The sequence below is a fragment of the Dendrobates tinctorius genome, unplaced genomic scaffold, assembly GCF_039654945.1.
Source record: "Dendrobates tinctorius isolate UK_male_01 unplaced genomic scaffold, ASM3965494v1 ptg000028l, whole genome shotgun sequence".
NCBI classification, from domain to species: Eukaryota; Metazoa; Chordata; class Amphibia; order Anura; family Dendrobatidae; genus Dendrobates; species Dendrobates tinctorius.
The window spans coordinates 71,700,407-71,723,803 of NW_027361696.1; the positions used below are offsets into that span (position 1 = coordinate 71,700,407).

Here is a 23,397-nt window from a genome sequence, read left to right on the forward strand (position 1 = left end):
GGTTGAGTCAACTTTAATCCATGTCAACTGGCTGCAAGTGTGATTTAGTTATTGCCAACACCTGTTAGGTTCCACAGGTAAGTTACAGGTGCTGTTTATTACACAAATTAGAGAAGCATCACATGATTTTTCGAACAGTGCCAATACTTTTGTCCACCCTCTTTTTTATGTTTGGTGTGGAATTATATCCAATTTGGCTTTAGGACAATTCTTTTTGTGTTTTTTCATTTAAGACAAATTAAATGACGATAATAATAACAAAGAATTTGTGTTTGCAATAATTTTCAGGAAGAAACTGAGTATTATCTGACAAAATTGCAGGGGTGTCAATACTTTTGGCCACAACTGTATGTATGTGTGCATGTGTGTATGTCCGGGATTGGCATCCGCACCGTCGCAGCTACAGCCACAAAATTTGGCACAGACACACGTCTGGACCCCGAGAGTGTCTTAGGCTATGTTGTGAGGCGAAATTTTAACCCCGCGCGTTCCAATTCACCAAACAATTTTGCCCCTATCTACATAATGGGGAAAAAGTGTGTATCAAGCCCCGCCCCACATTATGATGTCATAATGGTTGCCATGGCAACGCTGATGTCATCATAGGTTGCAAGCCCCGCCGCTCATTATGATGTCATAATGGTTGACTATGGGATGGAGGATGTGTGATGGGTATATGGTCACTGGACTATGGGATGGAGGATATGCATGATGGGTATATGGGCATGGGACTATGAGATGAATGATGTGTGATGGGTATATGGGCACTCGACTATGGGATGGCGAATATGTATGATGGGTATATGGGCATGGGACTATGGGATGGAGGATGTGTGATGGGACTATGGGATGGAGGATGTGTATGATGGCTATATGGGCATGGGACTATGGGATGGAGGATAATTATAACTTGCTATAACTAACCACAGTTAGTTACTATGCCCGGGCAGCGCCGGGCTCTTCAGCTAGTTCACTATAGTCACTATAGCCAGAGCTACCGGACTACTACCCATATTATCCCACATCATTCCATCAGCCAGAGCCACTGGACAACTACCACTAATATCCCACATCATCCCATTAGCCAGAGCTACCGGACTACTACCCATAATATCCCACATCGTCCCATCAACCAGAGCCACCGGACTACTACTCATAATATCCCACATCATCCCGTCAGCCAGAGGCACCGGACTACTACCCATAATATCCCACATCATCCCATCAGCCTGGAGTCAGAACCAGAGCGCTGAGTGGAATGTTCCTAACTTCCATACTGGGGATCCCTTTAAGAGAGGCCTGGCGTCAGAACCAGAGCGCTGAGTGGATTTGCCCTGACTTCCATACCAATGATCCCTTTAATAGAAGCCTGAGGTGAGAATCAGAGGGATTTACCCTAACTTCCATATCAGAGATCCCGAGAGGCCTGGGGTCAGTACCAAAGTGCAGAGTGAATTTTCCCTCACTTCCGTACCGAGGATCCCTTTAAGAGGTCACTTGGGTCAGAACCAGAGTGGATTTGCATACCGGGGATCCCTTTAAGAGAGGCCTGGGGTCAGAATTAAAGCGCTGGATGGATTTGCCCTGACTTCCATACCGGAGATCCTTTTAAGAAAGGCCTGGGGTCAGTACCAAAGCGCAGAGTGGATTTGCCCTAAATTCCATACCAATGATCCCTTTAAGAGACCCTGGGGCAGTACCAAAGCGCTGGATGGATTTGCTCTGACTTCCATACCAATGATCCCTTTAAGAGGGAAGATGTGACTACGGGATGGATGATGTGTGATGGGGATATAGGCACGGGAGGGGGGGATTCATTTCTGTCATGTGATCTCTGCTCCTTTCAGGGGGGCAGACAATGGCTGGGAGCTTATGTTCCCAGGGATGCTAGATTTCTCCCACCATGTCAGTGTCTGCTGAGGTGTTGTCAAGTGGGAAAACTGTTGGTCATAGCAACCAATCACAGCTACTTTTAACCAGCTCTGGTGAAATGAGAGATGCTTAGTGATTGTTTGCAAGGAAAACTGTTGCTCATAGCAACCAATCACAGCTCAGCTTCTTTTGAACAGCTCTGGTGAAATGAAAGATGCTTCGTGATTGGTTGGTGAGATATATATATATATATATATATATATATATATATATATATATATATATATATATATATATATATATATATATATATATATTATATATAATACATACATACATACTTATTTTTATATATAGAGATAATAATGAAAAACTTCCTCAATTGTAGACATTTTTTTTAATAAATATCAAGGTTGGCCTACGACTTTGTCCAAGTTTTTAATTTTGTCCCTCTGTATTTTTGAGATTGACCTCCCTGCTATAGACTGTCTATTGAGCCTGTGTTCAGCCTCGGAGGAGAGCATCTCTTATCTAAGCTCTTCTGCTCCTTCATTTTAGTGATAGGTGGAGTCTCAGCACCTGGATCTTCACCGAATAAAACTTCTGAAAGTTTTCTAAAAGTGCAGTTACACTTCACCTCTATATCACTGTTTGAGAATCTCTATCCTGCATTGACAGCCAGGGATTGTTAGCCCTTTCAGTAACTTATTGACGCGATTGTGCAGAAATAACTAAAGAGGACGCCATAAACACTGTTATAGTAAAACACTGCAAACATTATTATACATTTAAGTTACTTTCTGTCTGATATTTCCATTAAAATTATTAGTAATTCAGACAGGAGCAAATGCTTTACGTCTTGTTAGTGAGTGAACAAACGGTTGTCCATCCCTTTCTCAATGGCTGACAACTCCCATTACGGTAGGAAGAGCAGCTCTGAAGCACCTGCTGCTGATTAGAGAGAGAAAATACTGCTCAGGCTAAAGATGGCCATGCACATTAGATGGAAATAAGTTGATGGCTGGATGAATTATTGGCTGGATCATGTTGCTGATGCAGTCATACATGCATTAGTCCATATTTGCCTCCATAGTCTTTTAGACTGTGGCCTTATGATCGCGTGTTTAAAGATTAGATCTTTCTTGGACCATGAAGAGCGTTTCAAACATATAGCTTTCAATGATATTATTGATGGATGGACTGGAGGGGGGTGGATGGATGGACTGGAGGGGGATGGATGGATGGGAGGGGGATGGATGGGAGGGGGATGGATGGACTGGAGGGAGATGGATGGAAGGACGGGAAGGGGCAGACGGACGGATGGATGGCCGGGTGGATGGATTGATGGGGGTGGATGGATGGATGAAGAGGAAAGGGAGGGTTGCGATGGATGGTTGATATGGGGGGATATGATGGTTGGATGATTCGGTCAGCTAAAATGATTGTTCAGAGTTACATTTTACTGTGTGAATGTTTGCTGTGGTTGAAATCGTCCTGTTTTTTCAATTTTAATGTTCTGAAGGTGAAAGTGGTGACAGAAATAAACCATTCTAGCTCATAATAGAAAGTATTTTTCTTTCTTCAACAGAGGAGCCTGAGCGTAAAAGAAAGAAGGGTCCTGCACCCAAGATGCTGGGCAATGAGGTGTGCAGTGTGTGTGGAGATAAGGCCTCTGGCTTTCATTACAACGTGCTGAGCTGCGAGGGCTGTAAAGGCTTCTTCAGGCGCAGCGTCATCAAAAATGCCAAGTATACCTGCAAGAACAATGGCAAATGCCAGATGGACATGTACATGCGTCGCAAGTGCCAGGAATGCCGGCTACGAAAATGCAAAGAGGCCGGCATGCGAGAACAATGTAAGTGGCAGAAGTCTTCGTGGCCAGGAAGCTTCACTGTCACATTTTATCTGGCAGGAGCCATCAGCGGCTACATAACCATAGCCTATAAAGGAGCGTTACATCAGTGCTAGTTTTTAGCCTCTGGATACGTTGTAATTTCTTGCCCAGTAGCCTTTTTGCTATGATCGGTTTTGCCATACTTTGTGATTATTTCCATTAATTTCTTTGAATTTGTTAGGTGTGCTTTCAGAAGAGCAAATCCGAAGCAAAAAGATCAGGAAACAGCAGCAAGAGGAAGATGTGGTCCGGTCCTCTGCGGTATTAATTCCGCCCAGTCCTTGCGTGCTCACGCAGGAAGTCGTACAGCTTACACCCCAGCAAGAAGAAATGATCCAGCAACTTGTCTCCGCACAACAGCAGTGCAACAAGCGGTCTTTTAGTGATCAGCCCAAAGTAACGGTAGGTGCCCTGCCGAGCAGCGCACTGGATTTTTCATTTATAAATTACTTTGCTGAGCATCCTACAACAATCCAGTAATTTTACAGAAAATAAAATCACCCCCTACACTTCAGGTTAACGTCAGCAGGGGAGGATGTAATCTGGACGGGGTCTCTCAACTCTCCCCCTCAGATGATGTCAGGGGAGAGAAGGATTGGGCGCCATTATTTACTGCCAAATGTAGTACAGATGTCAGAAGAGATAACTGGTGGTTGGACGAGCTTTTAGCAGAGAGCTAAAGTGTATGGACACCCTATGTTTATGGAGGTGGCGCCACTATTTCTCCTACGCCTCATTGGGGGACACAGACAGTGAGTGTTATGCTGCTTGCCACTAGGAGGACACTAAGTAAACCAGAAAAAAAGTTAACTCCTACCCTGCAGTATACACCCTCTCGCTGGATGAGATTTCTCCAGTTCTTGCTTAGTGTCTGTAGGAGGCACTTGGGTCTGGTTTCAGAACCCACTGTTTTTATTTTATTTTTGAATTTTCTGTAAATTTTTTTTTTTTCAATTAACAGAGTGAAGGGGGCAACGGTTACTTTCTATGGCCCGCTCTCCCCCGAACCAACAACAGGCAAGCACGCGGAGTATACCTCCCCGTACACTTTCCTGCGACGAACGGGGTTGATTCCTCTGTCGATGATTCCTTACGGTGGACGGATATGAGGGCAAGCGCAGCATGCAGTGCATGAAGACTGGCGGAGGACCTTACCTACAGCGCTCCCAAATGCCCTGAATCAGCCCCATAGCTCTCCATCCCCTTACCTATAGGGTGGATCGATTGAGCATACCCCCTTTAAGAACTCCTCCAGCTCTGCTACATCAGCCCAGGAGGATGAGAAGACCTGCATGGATGGCACGGACAGCGACGGCAGGCCTGAGCACTGGAGTAGAGGTATAGGGTTGGAGGCGCTGACTTTGTCTCAGCAGCGGTGCTCCGGCACCCCATCGCGCTCTCGGCGCTTACCGCGGGTAGGCCAAAAATCTAGTCCCCGACTTTTCCGGCCTACTAGGCCGCAATTTGAATAGCGCCGCCCACGCTCGCGCCGCCGCCCCCCCTCCTTGGCGCCTCTCGTCTCTTACGAGAGGCGCAATCCTAGTCTCGGGGGCCATGAAATTTACCTCAGCCTGCTCTGGAAATAGGCTGTGAGGCGCGCACTCTGCCGGATACCGGGTGACACCACAGGGCCACCGCTATTTCTCCCGGGGACACAGCACAGGACCGCGGTAAGCTGCATCTGCCTTCAGAACAAAGCTTAACCCCTTCCCGGCACATTCCCTGCAGCTGCAGTCCAGAATCTGCCTTTAACCCTTTCAGGAGCGCTATGTCTCAATCTAAGGCGGCTAAACGGGCTGCTAAGAAGCACACTGCGTTTTTTACCGTGTGTACCACTTGCAAGACTGCCTTGCCCAATGCCCAGACTAATCCGTTATGCACGGACTGCGACCCGGCCTGCGCTCCAATGCCACTCGCCGCTGCTGCTGCGGGGCTTCATGCATTTAGTCCCCCTGAGTGGGCTGCGTCCCTGTCACGGTCGGTGGAGTCACTGACCCAGTCCATAGACTCCCTCCGGGAAGCCTCTTTAAGTCAGAAAGCGTCTTTACTGCTCGAGCAGGGCTCTGGCGACGGCGGGGAACCGTCCACCAGCAGGGGCCGTACTCGCTCAAGGGATGGTCAGGCTAGAAAGTGGACTCATGACGCGTGTCACGCTTGCGCTTCATTACCGGCTAGTTCTGTCTCTCGCTCTCCCTCTCCTATTGCTCGCAGCGAGCACGACTCTTAGTTCAAATCTGACACGTCAGCCCCTCAGAATCTTCCAACTGACCAAGAGTCGCTTGATTCTCTTATAGAATCAGTCAACAGGATTCTGGAGTTGGATGAGGAAAATATTCCCGCTACAGCACACGCTATCTCATTTAAGAGGACCAAACGTGTACGCAGGTTATTTGCCAGCCATCCGGAGTTTAAGGACATTGTCCGGAAACATAGGGATCGGCAAAATAAGCGGTTCACGGGGCTAAAGTCTACTGAGACTAAATACCCTTTTGCTCCAGACCTAATGAAGGATTGGTTACAGTCCCCTTCGGTGGACCCTCCTGTATCTCGTTTTGCTCCTTAAACGCTCCTATCCGTCTGTGAGGGCTCCTCAGTCAGAAACCCCTCCGATCATCAAATTGACTACCTTGCCCGCTCAGCTTTTGAAGCTTCAGGAGCGGCGATTTTTCCATCTTTTGTGGCGACTTAGGTCACTAAGGCAATGGCCGCTTGGGCAGAAGTCTTAATTACTGCCTTCCAGGGTACCAATCTTCCTCCGGATTCAACCAGGGTCGTCAGGCAGATAATTCACGCAGCGGACTTTGTAGTGGACACTTCTTTAGATGCCGCCAATTGCGCTGCTCAAACTGCCGCTAATGTGATCTCCATTAGAAGAGCCCTATGGCTCCGCGACTGGCGGGCAGATGCCGCATCTAAAGATCGTTGACTTCCCTGCCCTATCAGACTGGTCGTCTTTTTGGAGAGCAACTGGACCAGCTCATTTCTGCTACTACTGGGGGAAAGAGTAAATTCCTTCCTCAACAAATGGCTGTTCAGCCGTTTCGGAGCCAACAGGCGATGCGTTTTCGACCTTTTCGCAACAATTCCGGTTGGTCCTCCACTACCTTCTCTTCCGGATCAAGTCGGTCCCCGCACGGAGACAGAGGCTCCCAGGTCTCATGCAGACCTAACCGCTCTTGGAAGCCCAGGCCAAGGGCATCTGGATCTAGGGGAGCCAGAACCAATAGATCGTCTACACAATTACTTGTTGCGGTATCCGGCGGACACCGACAAAGTAGGCGGTCGTCTACTTTCCTTCAGTCACACCTGGCTCGCGGTCGTCCACGACAAGTGGGTCAGGGAGCTGGTGTCCTCCGGATGCAAGATAGAATTTTCGTTCTCTCCCCCTCCCCGACACGTTTTTTCCTGTCCTCATCCCCCAAGAAAAAGACAAGCCTTCCTTCCTTCGGGCTTTTCAGGCTCTGCAAGGGGACGGAGTCATCATTCCGGTCCCTCATCACAAAAGGTTCAGTGGTTTTTATTCAAACCTTTTTGTGGTTCCAAAGAAGGACGGGAGATGCGGCCCATACTGGATCTCAAACTGTTAAATCAGTTTGTCAAGGTACGGCGATTCCGAATGGAATCTCTCCGATCAGTTGTTGCTTCCATGGAAAAAGGATAGTTCCTAGCTTCCATCGACATCAAGGACTCTTACCTTCACATTCTGATCTGCCCGTCCCACCAGCAGTTCCTGCGTTTTGCAATTCATGAGGAACCGTTCCAGTTCGTTGCCTTGCCTTTCGGACTCGCCACCACCCCCAGGGTCTTTACCAAGGTCATGGCGGCTGTCATGGCCATTCTCCATTCCCGAGGAGTGGTGGTTTTACCGTATCTGGACGACTTGCTCATCAAGGGTCCGTCCCTTCCAGCCTGCGAGGAATCCCTGGATATAACAGTAAATACACTTTCTCGCCTGGGCTGGAAGATAAACTTCGAAAAGTCTTTCCCAAAACTGGCCCAGCAGATTTCCTTTTTAGGAATGATCTTGGACACTTCCCACGGGTTGGTCATTCTCCCTCCAGAAAAGACCCAAACCTTACAACAGGCAGCGTGGACTCTTTCCCGACCTGTTTCTCATTCCATTCGTTTCAGCATGAGAGTTCTCGGAAAGATGGTGGCAGCGATGGAAGCAGTTCCATCTCCGTCCCTTACAACACGCGTTGCTGTTAGCTTGGGACAAGAGCCCGTTCTCCCTGGACCATCGGTACCTTCTGTCCCTGCGGGTCAGACAAGTTCTCAAGTGGTGGACACTGAAGTCCTCCCTGAGTCAAGGGAGGTCTTTTCTCCCAGTAAGATGGTTGGTAGTAACCACCGACTCAAGTCTTCTGGGCTGGGGTGCGGACTTTTGTCACCACACGGCACAGGGTCGTTGGTCAACTCGAGAGTCACGTCTCCCCATCAACATCTTGGAGATACCTGCGATCAGACTAGCTCTATGGAGTTTCCACTATCTCCTCGCAAGTCACCCCATCAGGATCCAATCCGACAACGCTACGGCTGTAGCGTATATCAAACGCCAGGTAGGTACTCGAAGCAGGATGGCCATGCACGAAGTGAGTCACATCCTCCATTGGACCGAGACCAACCATTCGCCCATCTCAGCAATCCACATCCTGGGCCTGGAGTAATGGGCGGCAGATTTTCTCAGTCGTCAGGGCCTTGCCTCGGGAGAGTGGTCTCTTCATCCGGAAGTCTTTCAGCAGATTTGTCATCGTTGGGGGACTCCGGATGTGGAACTCATGGCCTCAAGACTAAACAAGGTTCCTTGATTCATTGCCCGATCGTGCGATCCATGCGCTATCGGAGCGGATGCCTTAGTTCTGTCGTGGCACCGGTTCCGGGCTCCCGTACATCTTCCTCCCTCTTCCCTTCCGAAGGTCATCAAGAAGATCAGAGCAGAGGGAGTACCAGTGATCCTAGTCGCGCCAGATTGGCCGCGCTGGGCATGGTACGCAGAACTCGTACAACTGGTCACCGACATCCCCTGGCGACTTCCAGATCTCATGGATCTACTCTCTCAGGGCCTGATTTACCACCAGAACTCCGGGGCCCTGTCTTTGATGGCGTGGCCATTGAATCCTGGATTTTAGCACAGGCTGGGTTCTCTCACGACGTGATTTCCCCATGATTAGTGCTAGGAAGCCTGTGTCCATGCGCATCTATCACCGCACCTGGAAAACCTTCTTTTCATGGTGCAAGGATCATGGTCGACCCCCTCTGGTGTTTGCCATTCCGGCCATATTGGAATTCCTTCAATCCGGATTAAAGTCAGACCTCGCACTTAGCTTGCTCAAGGGCCAGATTTTGGCCTTGTCAGTGCTATTCCAACGCAAAATTTCCACCAAACTTCAGGTCAAGATGTTCATTCAGGGAGTCTCCTATGTGGCGTCTCCTTATGGAAGGCCATTGGAGTCATGGGACCTTAACCTGGTTCTCGGAGCCTTACAGGAAGCTCCTTTCGAACCGCTGCAGGACGTGCCACTGACCATCCTCTATTGGAAGGTGGTCCTTCTAGTGACAATTACGTCAATCGGACGAGTTTCGGAATTGGCGGCCCTATCCTGCCGCCCTCCGTTCCTGAACTTTCATCAGGACACGGCAGTTCTCAGGACGTCCCCGTCCTTCCTGCCCAAAGTCGTATCCTCTTTCCATCTCTATGTGGAAATTGTTTTACCTTCCTTTTGTCCGGCACCAGTCCATTGCATTGAGAAGGCCCTCCACAACCTGGATGTGGTTAGGGCCTTGAGACGGTACATCTCGCGGATGGTTCCCTTCCGCAAGTCAGATGCCCTGTTCATACTTCCAGAGGGGCATAGGAAGGGTCTAGCTGCTTCAAAAGCAACGCTAGCCAGGTGGATTCGCTTGGCGATTCAGGAATCCTACCATGTCAGGAACACGCCTGTCCCAGTAGGGATTAAGGCGCACTCTACCCGATCAGTGGGCGCCTCTTGGGCCATTCGGCACCAGGCCTCGGCAGAACAGGTCTGCAAGGCTGCGACTTGGTCCAGTCTGCATACTTTTACAAAACATTACCAAATTCATTCTGAGGCCTCTGCAGATGCAGCTCTCGGCAGACGCATCCTGCAATCGGCAGTACCACAGTGTTGACTCAGTGGTACACGGGGTATTAGCAGATGTATGCTCCCCACCCAGGGACTGCTTTAGGACGTCCCACTGTCTGTGTCCCACAATGAGGCGTAGGAGAAATAGGGATTTTTGTGTACTCGCCGTAAAATCCTTTTCTCCGAGCCAATCATTGGGGGGCATAGCACCCACCCTGTTTAGCCTATTGGCTCACTGTAACATTCTTAGGTTTTGACATAGTTATGGTTATTGTTGATTGTTTATGCAACTACTGCTTTTTTCACCGAACTGGAGAAATCTCATCCAGCGAGAGGGTGTATACTGCAGGGGAGGAGTTAACTTTTTTTTCTGGTTTACTTAATGTCCTCCTAGTGGCAAGCAGCATAACACCCACTGTCTGTGTCCCCCAATGATTGGCTTGGAGAAAAGAATTTTACGGTGAGTACACAAAAATCCCTATTTTAGGACCCTATCCTCGCATTTATGACATCACCCTGATCCTGCTAATCAGAAGAGGAGCCCAACATGCCAAAAGATAATAGATGGGTCACATGACTCTGGTCCGATGGCCACGGAGTACCAACGTGGCCGATGCACCAGGGTCCTGATGATCTATTTTTGCTGAGGGCTGACCCACCGCCGATTCATTTGAGTGGGCACTGTGTAATGTGATTTAACTTATTTGTAGCACTAGAGGAAATGAGCCCTTGCTGACAGGTTCTTCATAGATGACAGGTCACTATATGTATTGGTCCAGTGTTGGCACCCTTGAAATTGTTCCAGAAAATAAAGCGTTTCTCCCAGGAAATTGCTGCAATTACACATGTTTTTCCTTTTGTGTGTATTGGTACAACACAAGCTTCTTACACCTTTCAACTTGAATTTTAGACCACTGTTCATTTGCAAACTGCTCCAACTCTTTGATATTTGAAGGGTGCCTTCTGCCCACAGCAATTTTAGGATCTCTCTATAGGTGTTCAATGGCACTTCGATCCAGATTTGTTGTTGTCACTTTAGAACTCTCCAGCATTTTTTTTTTATCAATCCATTTTAGGGGTACTTGTAGAAGTATGTTTGGGGGTCATGGTCCTGCTGGATTTAAACCCAGCTTTCTGACACCGTGCACTATATTGCAACCCAAAATTCTTAGGTAAATCTTCAGATTTCATAATACCTTCATACAGTCAAGGCACCCAATACCAGAGGCAGCAAAAAAAAAACCAAAACATCTTTGAGCCTCCACCATATTTGACTGTAGGTACTGTGTTGTTTTGTTTGTAGGCCTCTTTCTGTTTTCAGTAAACAGAATGATGTGCTTTACCACAAAGTTCTATCTTGGTCTCATCTGTCCAGAAGACTCTTTCCCAGAAGGATTTTGGCTTACTCACGTACAATTTGGCAAACCTCTTTTGTGTCTGTGTCAGCAGTGGTGTCCTCCTGGGTCTCCTGCCATAGTGTTTCATTCACATGTGGATAGATAGTTTAAGCTGACACTGATGCACCCTGAGCCTGCAGCACAGCTTGAGTTTCTTTGGTCTTTGATTGAGACTGCTTATCCACCATCCAGACTATCCTGTGTTACAACCTTTCAACAATTTTTCTCTGCTGTCCACGGAGATTAGCTACAGTGCCATGTGTTGTAAACTTCTTGATTGTGTTGCACATCATGGTCAAAGGAACATTAAGATCTATGGAGATGGACTTGAATCCTTGAGATTGTTGATATTGTTCAGCAATTATGGTTCTCAAGTCCTTAGACAGTTCTCTTCTCCTCTTTCTGTTCTCCATGCTTAGTGTGGCACACACAGTGCAAAGATTGAGTCAATTTCACCTCTTTTTATCTGGTTTCAGGTGTGATTTTTCATATTGCCCACACCTGTTATTTTCCACAGGTCCCTATGTATGAACGAGTAATAATTTTCCGGGAGAAATACTTCATTTTGTGAAACAATTATAAGGGTGCCCACACTTTAGGACATGTATCTATTTATCTCGCTACAGGTATCTACAGTATACTGAGAAAATGGTGGAGAAGCTTTGCTGCTGCCTTATCTGCCATAGAGGCTGTCATGTCTGTGGATGTCGCCTTGTTGTCAGCTTGTCTACATCACTTTCATATCCTCTTTCCTAGCGGCTGACTCTGTGCTTTCTTTTCCTCAGTCTTCTATTTAGCTTATATGCTGTGTTCTTTCTCAGAGCTTTATCCTCATATTCTGTCCTCCATTTTTTTTTTTTTTTTTTTTTCCTTTCAGCCGTGGCCTCTTGCAAATGACCCCAACAGCAGGGAAGCCCGCCAACAACGCTTCGCACACTTCACAGAGCTTGCCATCATCTCCGTACAGGAGATTGTGGATTTTGCCAAACAGGTCCCAGGTTTTTTGGAGCTGTCCCGAGAGGATCAAATCGCACTTCTCAAAGCATCCACCATCGAGGTAAATATGAAAATTGCATGGCGGCACTGATGTCCGTCACCGAACATTTGTAACTTACAGTCCCCATTTATTGAGCTGATACCTCGTTACTCTATACCACCCTCTAGTGGACCCCCCTTATATCCAGTCCCTGGAGCGTAAAAACGTAACTAGAAGTACAAATAGTAAAATACATTACTATGCAATATTCCTAGTTATACTGGGACCTGTAATTTCTTAGTAGCTGGTGAGACACGTTGCAGACCTCGGCTTTCAGCATCCTGCTTTGATTCATCAACAGATCATGTTGTTGGAGGCGGCGAGGCGTTACAATCACGATACTGAATGTATAACTTTCCTGAAAGACTTTACGTACAGCAAAGACGACTTCCACCGAGCAGGTGAGTTCTGTACTGCCATTACGGAGCTCCTTTGAAACTTTGCCTGTGGCTGGGCTTCAAAGCAGACGGTTATTTATGCTATACCGTGGCATTTCTGTATATAGCACAGCACAAGACGATTGCAGATTCGAGTCCCCTAAAGGGACTAACAAGTACAGTGAAAAGGAAAAATAAAAAAAATTTAAAAATATGAAAAAAATAAAACCTAACCGTTCAAATCTTCCCCCTTTTTTTCTCCATTAAAATAAACTCTAAAAAAAAGACACATATGATATCAGAAAAGTCTGATATATCAAAATGCTATAACAACTGAACAAAACGTCACATCTATCCCAAAATTTTATCAATAAAACATGGTCTAACCCCACGAAACATTAAGACCCACACCGCTCCATCGACCGAAAAATGGAAAACAATAAGGGTTGCAGGGAAAATGGCGACACGACCCAAATTTAAAAAAACAAAAACAACTTCAGATATTTTGTTCATATATATATATATATATATATATATATATATATATATATATATATATATATATATATATATATATGTGTGTATGTGTGTGTGTGTGTATATATATATATATATATATATATATATATATATATATATACACATACATGTGTATATATATATATATATATATATATATATATATATATATATATATATATATACACATACATGTGTATATATTATTTTTTTTTAACTGGACATGTTTGGTATAGCTGGAATTGTATTGATGAGCAGAATCCTATTCCAAGATCATATTTACCACAAAATGTACACTATAAAAACCAAGAAACCATGTCAGAATTGCAATTTTTTTTTTTTGTCCCCCATTTCTCCTTACTTGTAAATTTGTTTCTTTTCTCTATCGCTTCATTGGGGGACACAGAGACCATGGGTGTATGCTGCTTGCCACTAGGAGGCTGACACTATGCACAAAAAAAGGTTAGCTCCTCCTCCGCAGTATACACCCCACCAACCGGCAGGAATTTCCTCAGTTTAGCTTAGTGTCAGTAGGAGGTGGACACGGGTCTTTTATTAGACCCATATCTACCTCGGTGTGCGTCGTTCCTTTTCAGGGTCCTGGAGGGATACAGTGTGATCAGTCACAACTGTACTCCCACAAAGAGACTATGAGTACGGCGTGTACTGCCACCCCGTATCCTCATAGCTCTCCGCAGCAGGACCAGGAGCTTTGCACAGGTGCGTGCCAGCTATACGGATGGTCCTTGCCCCCCGCCTCCCACCCACTCGCCTACTAGAGCCTGTCGGTCGGACGAGGCACGGACACGGGGGAAAATAGACTCAGACAGCGTTGGATTTACAAGGTACCTTTATTGAAGACACACTGGAGGATTCTTTGGAGCGGCACAGGGCAGTGCCACAGGGTCCTCAGCTACGTGCCAGGCCCCGGCTGCGGTGCGGGCCTTGTCCCCCCCGCCTTCATTCTTATGCGGGCTTATCCTGAGGGCTTTTTTCGGGCGGCGGTTTCTTCTTGGGTGGCCGCGGCATTTCGGGCCTACTCGGACGTCGCGGCCACGCCCCCCGCCCTCTCTCATAGGCGGGCTGCTCTCCCGCCCGTTCTAGGACCACCCACCCTCCTAGCCTGTAGCTGGGCAGCTGGCGGTCTTCTCTTCGGGTCAGGCGGCTAGCTCCGCCCTTCTCTCCTGAACCGCGCGTTCCTTTTACCTCAGGCTGCCGCCATCTTTGCAGCCTGTCAGCCGGATGCCTTTGAGGACACCGGACAGCGGAAAGGGGTACCTCGTTATCCTCTACTGCGGTCCTGCATCTCAGACGATCTGGGCACATCGCCTTTCGGGACACCGGACCGTGCGTAGCTCTGCAACGGCAGACTGACACCCTACTCTGCCTTCTGTCCCCCAACCTTCCGGCATCTCCTCGGGGTTCTTTCTTCTTTTCTTTCATTATGTCTAACCCAAAGCCAGAACGTGCCCGTCCGCCAGCACCCACTGGAACTTTGGTCAAGTTCTTTGCATGTTCCTCTTGTAATCGCAAACTTCCCTCAGGTCAGCCCACTCCCCTCTGCTTAGACTGCAGTAATCTCATTCAGCCTGATGCCGTCCAGGAACCATCTATTGCGCCACGTGAGAGTGAACCCCCCCATTCCTGGCTGGGCCTTTTCTCTATCACAATCAGTGGCGGACCTCACCAGGGTGTCTCAGTCCCTAGTGGTCGTTCTTGATAAGTTGCCCCTGGACACTTCTGCAGGGTCCAGCAGGTCGCAAGGGGTTCCATCAGCAGAAGCCACAAAAGACCCAGGCAAGATCTCCGTCCGGAATCCTCTCCTGACCTGGTCTCTCCACATAGTCCTTCCCAACAGTCGCCTTCCCGTGCCTCCTCACCCGAGTCAGGTGAAGCGTTCTCGGATGCGTCATCCGAACAGATTTTAGAGCTGGATTCGGACCAGGACGCGGACATGAAGGTTACAGTACAGAACCTCATTGCTGCGATTAACCACACCTTCGAAATCACAGGCTCCCCTGCGAAACCCTCAGATCAGGAGGTTTCGTTCAGACAGGCAGAAACACCTTCCAGAGTCTTCGCCTCCCACTTTGAGTTTGGCAAGATCCTTACCAGGGAGAGAGAAAATCCGACCAGACGCTTTCAAAGAGGGAAGCGCCTCGGCGTGCTGTATTCATTTTCAAAAGAGCTCACCGACAACTGGTCGGCTTCCCCCTCTGTAGACGCTCCCATGTCCAGACTATCTAACAACACGGTCCTCCCGATTTCAGGTGTGGCGTCGCTAAAGAATTCTAATGACAGAATTATAGAATCCTTAGCAAAGTCAGCATTCGAAACGTCTGCGGCGGCGCTAAGCCCAGCCTTCGCTTCATCTTGGGTAGCTAAGGCCATAGCTACTTGGGCGGAGGATCTCCGCAAGGGCATCCTAGATAAAGCCCAACCGGAGCAATTGGCCGAACTGGCTAACCAGATCTCCCATGCAGGGAATTATCTGCTCTCTGCCTCCTTGGATGCCGCGTCTTGCGCGGCTCAGGCATCCAGCAACGTGATGGCAATCCGGCGTATAATTTGGCTCAAGGCTTGGCAGGCGGATTTGTCTTCAAAAAAGTCCCTTACCAATCTGCCTTTTCAGGGAGCGCGTCTCTTTGGATCCCAGCTGGACCAGATTATTAAGGACGCCACTGGAGGCACAAGTTCCCTCCTCCCTCAGTCCAAGCCTTGTAGGCCTCCGCTAAGGCCTCAGTTTCGGCCCTTTCGGTCTTTCTGCCACTTCGCTATGGCAGAAAACTTTTCTAACCAACAGAGGCCGCAGGCATGCCAGGATAGAAAGAAGGTCTCCTTCAGATCCACTCCCTCCTGGCGATCTCACTCCTCCCAGGGCAGATCCTCCAGGTCCAGATCTGGTCGGTCCACATCAGCATGACTATCAACGAAGTCCTGAGGGTCCTTCCCAACTGGGCGGTCGACTCCTTTTCTTCAGAGACGTCTGGCTTGCCTCAGTAGAGGATGCTTGGGTCAGGGAAGTTGTATCCTCAGGATACAAGATAGAGTTTTTCTCGTCCCAGGGATCGTTTCTTCGTGTCCCGACCTCCAAAAGACCCTGCCTTAGTTCCGGGTTTCTTTGCATCCATCGCCTCTCCTCAGTTCCAGGGTGATTGTGCCTGTTACCGAATCAGAACGTTTCACAGGGTTTTATTCAAACTTGTTTGTAGTGCCGAGAAAAGACGGTGCAGTTCGTCCCATCCTGGATCTCAAGTTAGTGAACAAGAGGGTCCGACTGCGTCATTTCAGGATGGAGTCTCTTCGGTCGGTAATCGCTTCCATGGAGGCACAGGAGTTCATGTGTTCAATAGACATTCAAGATGCCTATCTACATGTTCCCATCTTTCCCGGGCATCAGAGATTCCTGCGTTTTGCGATTCACCAGGACCACTACCAGTTTGTTGCACTGCCGTTCGGTCTCGCCACCGCACCCAGAGATTTTACAAAGATCATGGCGGCGTTGATGGCCTTGTTGAGGATCAGAGGTCTCGTTCTTTTTCCGTACCTCGACGACATTCTGATCAAAGCTCCGTCTTTTCACCAGGCTCGCCAAAGTCTTACCATCGTCCTCGACACCCTGTCCAATTTTGGGTGGCTCGTCAACAAAAAGAAGTCCTGCCTTGTTCCGACACAACGTCTGGGGTTTCTGGGCCTATTGTTCGACACTCGTCGATCAAGAGTTTTTCTCCCAGAGGAGATGTACGATTGCTGCAGACCACACGACTTCCATCTCTCCGGACAACCATGAAAGTTCTAGGAAAGATGGTGGCGTCGACAGAAGCGATTCCCTTTGCTCAATTTCACTCCAGACCCCTCCCAACAGGCCATCATGTCTCGGTGGAACAGGTCTGTTCTTTCCCTTGGTCGTCCAATTCGCCTTTCATACCGGGTCAGGCAGTCCCTCATTTGGTGGCGGACGTCACCTCTCATTGCCCTAGGACGGTCATTCCTTCCCATTCACTGGCAGATTGTGACACAGCCTCCTCGGCTGGGGGGCAGTGGTTCGCAATCGCACTGTTCAGGGTCGGTGGTCGACTCAAAGAGACAGCTCTGCCAATCAACGGCCTCGAGATATGGGCGATCTGTCTGTCTCTCGTTCACTGGGAGAGACTTCTCAGGGGCCTGCCAATCCATATACAGACAGACAATGCCACAGCGGTGGCATATGTCAACCACCGGGGGGGACACGGAGTGCCTCAGCCCTAGCGGAAGTGTCCAAAATTCTTCACTGGGCAGAGGTTTCAGTCCCAGCAATATCCGCGGTGCACATTCCCGGCTTGGACAACTGGGCCGCCGATTTTCTCAGCCGCGAAGGTCTAGCGGCGGGAGAGTGGTCCTTACATCCGGATGTATTTCATCAGCTTTGCAGTCGTTGGGGAACTCCGGACGTAGACCTGCTGGCATCTCGCCTCAACAGGAAAGTCCCACAGTTTGTATCCAGGGCTCGAGATCCTCTCGCCGTGGGCGCCGACGCTCTGACCATTCCTTGGTCTCCGTTCGAGCTCCCCTACCTGTTCCCTCCCCGTCCCCTTCTTCCCAAGCTGTTGAAGAAAATCAAAGCAGAAGGAATTCCAGTCATCCTCATCGCCCTGAATTGGCCCAGAAGGTCTTGGTTCGCGGACATCGTCAACCTTCTCCCGGACGCCCCCTGGAAGCTTCCAGACAGGGCAGATCTGCTGTCTCAGGGCCCGATTTGCCACCCCAATTCTCGGCCGCTCAATTTGACGGCGTGACTGTTGAGACCGAGGTTTTTCTGATCGGGTTATTCATACCATGATCCGGGCCAGAAAGCCATCGTCTTCCAAAATTTATTACCGTACTTGGAAAGCCTATTTCACTTGGTGCGAGGCCAATAACATTCCGCCCATGTCCTGTTCTCTCCCTTCTGTCCTGGCGTTTCTTCAGGCAGGCCTTGATGCGGGCCTTGCCCTCAGCTCTTTAAAAGGTCAAGTCTCGGCGCTATCCATTTTGTTCCAGAAGACGTTGGCCTCCCGTCCTCAGGTCAAGACCTTCCTTCAGGGAGTGGCTCATGCGGCTCCTCCGTACCGCGCGCCCGTACATCCATGGGATCTTAATCTGGTTCTCGAGGTTCTGCAAGGTCCTCCCTTTGAACCTCTCAGGGAAGTTTCCCTATCTCTCCTTTCATGGAAAGTAGCCTTCCTAGTAGCCATCACCTCCATCCGGCACGTGTCGGAATTGGCGGCGCTTTCTTGTCGTTCCCCTTTCTTGGTGCTCCACCAGGACAAGGTAGTTCTACGGCCTCCGCCTTCTTTCCTTCCTAAGGTGGTGTCCACTTTCCACCTGAATGAGGATATTGTTCTCCCGTCCTTTTGTCCGGGTCCAACTCACCCTCGGGGAGCGCTCCTTGAACAAGCTGGACTTGGTCAGGGCGATGAAGGTCTACCTAGCTAGAACAACTCCTTTGAGGAAGTCAGACTCTCTTTTCATCATTCCAGATGGGGCGCGGAAAGGTCAGCCGGCCTCCAAAGCTACTATTGCTCGCTGGATCAGATCGGCAATTTTGGAGGCCTACCGGATCAAGCATCGAGTGGCCCCTCCTGGAATTAGAGCTCACTCTACCCGGGCAGTGGGTGCCTCCTGGGCAGTGCGCCACAGAGCTTCCGCGCTGCAACCTGGTCATCTGTTCACACGTTTGAAATTCTACAGGGTCCACACCTACGCTTCGGCGGATGCCAGCCTAGGTAGAAGGATCCTGCAGGCAGCGGTGGTGAGTCCGCTGGCTTGATGGAATTTTGTTTTCCCTCCCCAGGGACTGCTTTGGGACGTCCCATGGTCTGTGTCCCCCAATGAAGCGATAGAGAAAACAGGATTTTTGGGTTGCTTACTGTAAAATCTGTTTCTCGGAGCCTTCATTGGGGGGACACAGCACCCTCCCATGTTCTACAACTCCTGTTCTTATGTTGTTGGTTATGTACAGTTGAGTTGTCTGTTCTGTTTCAATCTATTCTGTTGCTTCTCCTACTGCTTCCTCACTAACTGAGGAAATTCCTGCCGGTTGGTGGGGTGTATACTGCGGCGGAAAAACTAACCTTTATTTGTGCATAGTGTCAGCCTCCTAGTGGCAGCAGCATACACCCATGGTCTCTGTGTCCCCCCAATGAAGGCTCCGAGAAACAGATTTTATGGTAAGCAACCCAAAAATCCTGTTTTTCCCACTTTCCAGTACATTGTGGTAATATGAATGGTGGTGGTGAATGGTGTCATTCAAAAGTTCCACTGGTATTGACATTCTTATATGCCACTACCAGTCATTGACGGTGGCATTTAAACTGCACGATCCTGCACGGACGTCCATTGCAGTATATCGAACAAATGGCCAAACAATCACAGGTTCAAGTCCTCTATGGAGATTAATATCGATTCATTGGGACGTCTTTTAAAAATATTTAAATGGAATATACCCCCACCTGAGAGCAGTCGGAGACCCTGATTAGGATGATGTATCACTTAATTTATGGAGTTCTGCAGTTTTTTTTTATTAAAAAATGTTTCTTTATCGCTTCATTGGGGGACACAGATATCCATGGGTGTATGCTGCTGTCGCTAGGAGGTGCTGGCAAAAAGGAAAAAATAGCTCCTCCCCAGCAGTATACACCCACTGACAGGCACTAAGCTACTCAGTTTAAGCTGTCTGTAGGAGGCGAACCTGGATCTGATCCCAGATCCGCAGTTTTTCCTTTTCAGGTATCCTGTTGTGTTTAATTAATCTTTTTCATTTGTCTTTCAGGTTCTCCATCTTCAGGGTAACAGGGTGTAAAGAAAGTCTCACCCTGTTTTCCCACACTTATGCGACTGAGAGAGCAGTGTGGTGCACCCACATCGCCCACTCTCAGACCCGCAGGCAGGACCTTATCCCCTGTCACCTTCACGGGTGCTTCAGGGTGATTTTCTGGTGGCCAGTCCTTTGCCTATTCCCCTCCTCACCCCTCACCTCGTAGAGGGCTGAGAGGGAGACGGTGGTCACCAGCGGTGGCCTCCCCCTTCTTGTAAGGGGTCGATGCAGTCTTCTGCACCGTCTGGATATGGTGCAGGAAGGCGGATCACTGTTTTCCAGCGACCCTCTACCATCCAAGGGCTCCTGATGCGATCCTCATCGGTGAAGAGGACCCTGGACATTCCTCCATGGCTGGTATGTATGTCCCTCCCTCCCCGATTTCCCCCCCCCCCCATGGAACACATGCGGTATCACCGCATCATATACATAGAATGGGTTATTTATCTTGCGGAGACTGAGCGTCTCCACAAGATAGACATGCTGTGGTCTAAAAAGACGCGCCGCATGTCCGTAATTTCGGGTGTGTCACCCGTGTCCCTGCACGCATAGTGGAGACGGGATTTCATAAAATCCCCTCCACTATGCTGTAACATCTGGACGCTGCGAATTGGATGCTGCGGCTGTACACATAGTTCAATCCACAGCAAATCTAGATTAATTACGCCACATAATCCAGCCTGGTTTTTCAGGGGTCCAGGCTCTTCGGGTCAAATTTAGACCGAATAATTTTGGACACCACCTTCTGCAGGCCCTTCTGCTCCTTTTGACCTTTCTCCTCTTTGGAGACTTCCTCCCAACAGAACCTCTCCTCCACCCAAAGGGAGAGGAGGAAACCATCCTTCAAACGGGCACCTCACTGGAGGCCAAAGTGACATCCCTCCAAGCCCTCTGGGTCCCGCTCTCACAGGTTTTCATCTAAATGACGGGTCACCCCCACCTGGAAATTTTTCCTGGGTGGGAGGCCGCCGCCTTCTATTCAGGGACGCATGATTGTCAGTGGTCAGTGACACCTAGGTCAAGGAGATAGTCGCGTCTGGTAACAAGATCGACTTTTCTTCAGCCCCAGGAAGACTCTTCTTTCTCTCACCCGTCAAAGCTTCCCTGTCAAGCTCCAGGGGTTCTTCAGGTGGTATCTTCCCTTCTACGCTCAGGTGTAATCGTGCCCGTTCCTCGGAACGAGCTGTTTTTGGGGTTTTACTCCAATCTGTTTGTAGTCCCGAAAAAAGACAGGTCCATTCGTCCGATCTTAGCCTTCAAGCTGTTGAACCGCCACGTTTGGACCCGCCACTTCACGATGGAGTCCTTACGTTCGGTGATCGCCTCTATGGAACCAGGAGAGGTTTTTTGTTCTGTAGATATACAGGATGCTTATCTCCACATTCCTGTTTGTGTGCAGCACCAGAGATTCCTTCAGTTTGCAATCCAGGAAGATCATTATCATTTCACGGCCCTTCCTTTCGGCCTGGCATCTGACCCAGGGTCTTCACGAAGGTCATGGCCATCCTTCATGGCTTCAAGGGGATTCTCATACTCCCTTACCTGGACGATCTCCTGATCAAAGGACCGTCCCACCGGGACTGTGACCAGAGTCTTCAGATCACTCTAGCCCGTCTGGGCTGGATAATCAACAAAGAGAAATCCTCCCTGATTCCAGCTCAGCGCCTTGTGTTTCTGGGTATCGAGTTCGATACGACCCAGGCTCGTGTCTTCCTTCCGGAGGAAAAGTTTGCATCTCTCCGCCACAAAATTCTCTCTCTCTCTAAGGCAACCATTCCCTCTCCACTTACTGTCTTGCATGAGGGTACTGGGGAAGATGGTTGCTGCCATGGAAACCGTGCCTTATACCCAGTTCCACACCCATCCTCTTCAGCTGGCTCTCGTCTGCTTGGGACAAGAAAACAGTCTCCCTGGACCGACTGGTTCTTCTGCCTCTCAAAGTGAGGCAATCTTTAATTTGGTGGATGCTATCAGCCTCTGTCCTGCCCGGGAGGTCCTTTATCCCTCTCCGGTGGCAGGTCATCACCACCGACGCCAGTCTCCTCAGTTGGGGAGTGATCTTCCTTCATCACACAGCGCAAGGTCGCTGGAACGCTCAGGAAGCCCTTCTCCCCATCAGTCTCCTGGAAATCAGGGCAATTCTTCTTGCCCTTCTCCGCTTGCAGCCTCTGCTCGCAGGCAAGCCGGTCCGCATTCAGTTGGACAATGCCACGGGCGTGGCATACATAAACCACTAAGGTGGGACTCGCAGCAAACAAGTCATGTCAGAGGTGACAAAGATTCTGCGATGGGGAGGAAAGTCATTTCCCTGCCATATCAGCCGTTCACATTCCAGGGGTGGAAAATTGGGAAGCCAATTTTCTGAGTCGTCAGGGCATCACTTCAGGCGAGTAGTCTCTCAACCCCGCCATCTTCAACCAAATATGTCAGAGATGGGGCACTCCGGACGTCGATCTCTTGGCGTCCCGGACGAACCGCAAGGTTCCTCTGTTCGTACCCAGGTCCCGGGATCCGAGGGCCGTCTGCTGCGATGCACTAGTGATCCCGCGATCCCAGTTTCAGCTGCCTTATCTTCTTCCGCCTCTCCCCTTGATTCTGAGAGTTGTAAAAAAGATAAAGGCAGAAGGGGTTCCCGTTCTGATTGCTCCAGACTGGCCGAGATTAACCTTGTATGCAGAGCTGGTGAACATGCTCACGGACGTTCCTTGGAAGCTTCCAGACCGTCCATATCTTCTCTCGCAAGGCCCCCTCTTCCACCCGAATTCTCAGTCTCTCTGAGTTAACGGCATGGCTGTTGAGTCGTAAATGAAGCCGGTTCCTCTACTAGGGTCATCCAGACCATGATTAAGGCGGGGAAACCAGCAACTACCACAGATGTTGCAAAGCTTTCTTCCTGTGGTGTGAGAACAATTTGTTTCCAATGTCATTTTCCCTTCCGTCCATCCTCTATTTTCTTCAAACGGGCCTTGACTCACATCTCTCGCTCAGTACCCTTAAGGGTCAGGTATCCGCTCTGTCAGTCCTCTTCCAGAGAGATTTGGCTTCCCTTTCTCACGTGAAGACTTTCATTCAGGGGGTCGCCCACCTGGCGCCACCTTACCATCCTCCGGTAGATCCATGGGTTCTCAATCTCGTTCTCGACGTTCTTCAGCATGCCTCCTTTGAGCCCATCCAGGATATCTTTCTCTCTCCTTGGAAAGTGGCCTTCATAATCTCCATTATGTCTATCAGGAAGGTTTCCGAGCTAGCAGCACTGTTGAGTCGTTCCCCTTTCCTGAACCTGCACCAGGACAAGATAGTCCTCCGACCTATTCCTACCTTTCTGCCCAAGGTGGTTTCTTCCTTTCACATTAACGAAGGCATTGT

The 23,397-nt window shown here is 49.2% G+C and overlaps 1 protein-coding gene across 2 annotated transcripts in view; it reads left to right on the plus strand.

The window, feature by feature from the left end:
- LOC141085535 (oxysterols receptor LXR-beta-like) overlaps positions 1–23,397 on the plus strand; it is a 73,501-nt gene that overhangs the window by 29,843 nt on the left and 20,261 nt on the right. For both annotated transcript variants that reach the window (XM_073570965.1, XM_073570966.1), the window contains exons 5-8: positions 3,461–3,727; positions 3,948–4,168; positions 12,142–12,321; positions 12,602–12,701. In XM_073570965.1, coding sequence (XP_073427066.1) covers positions 3,461–3,727; positions 3,948–4,168; positions 12,142–12,321; positions 12,602–12,701 — 768 coding nt within the window. The remainder of the gene's footprint in view (positions 1–3,460; positions 3,728–3,947; positions 4,169–12,141; positions 12,322–12,601; positions 12,702–23,397) is intronic.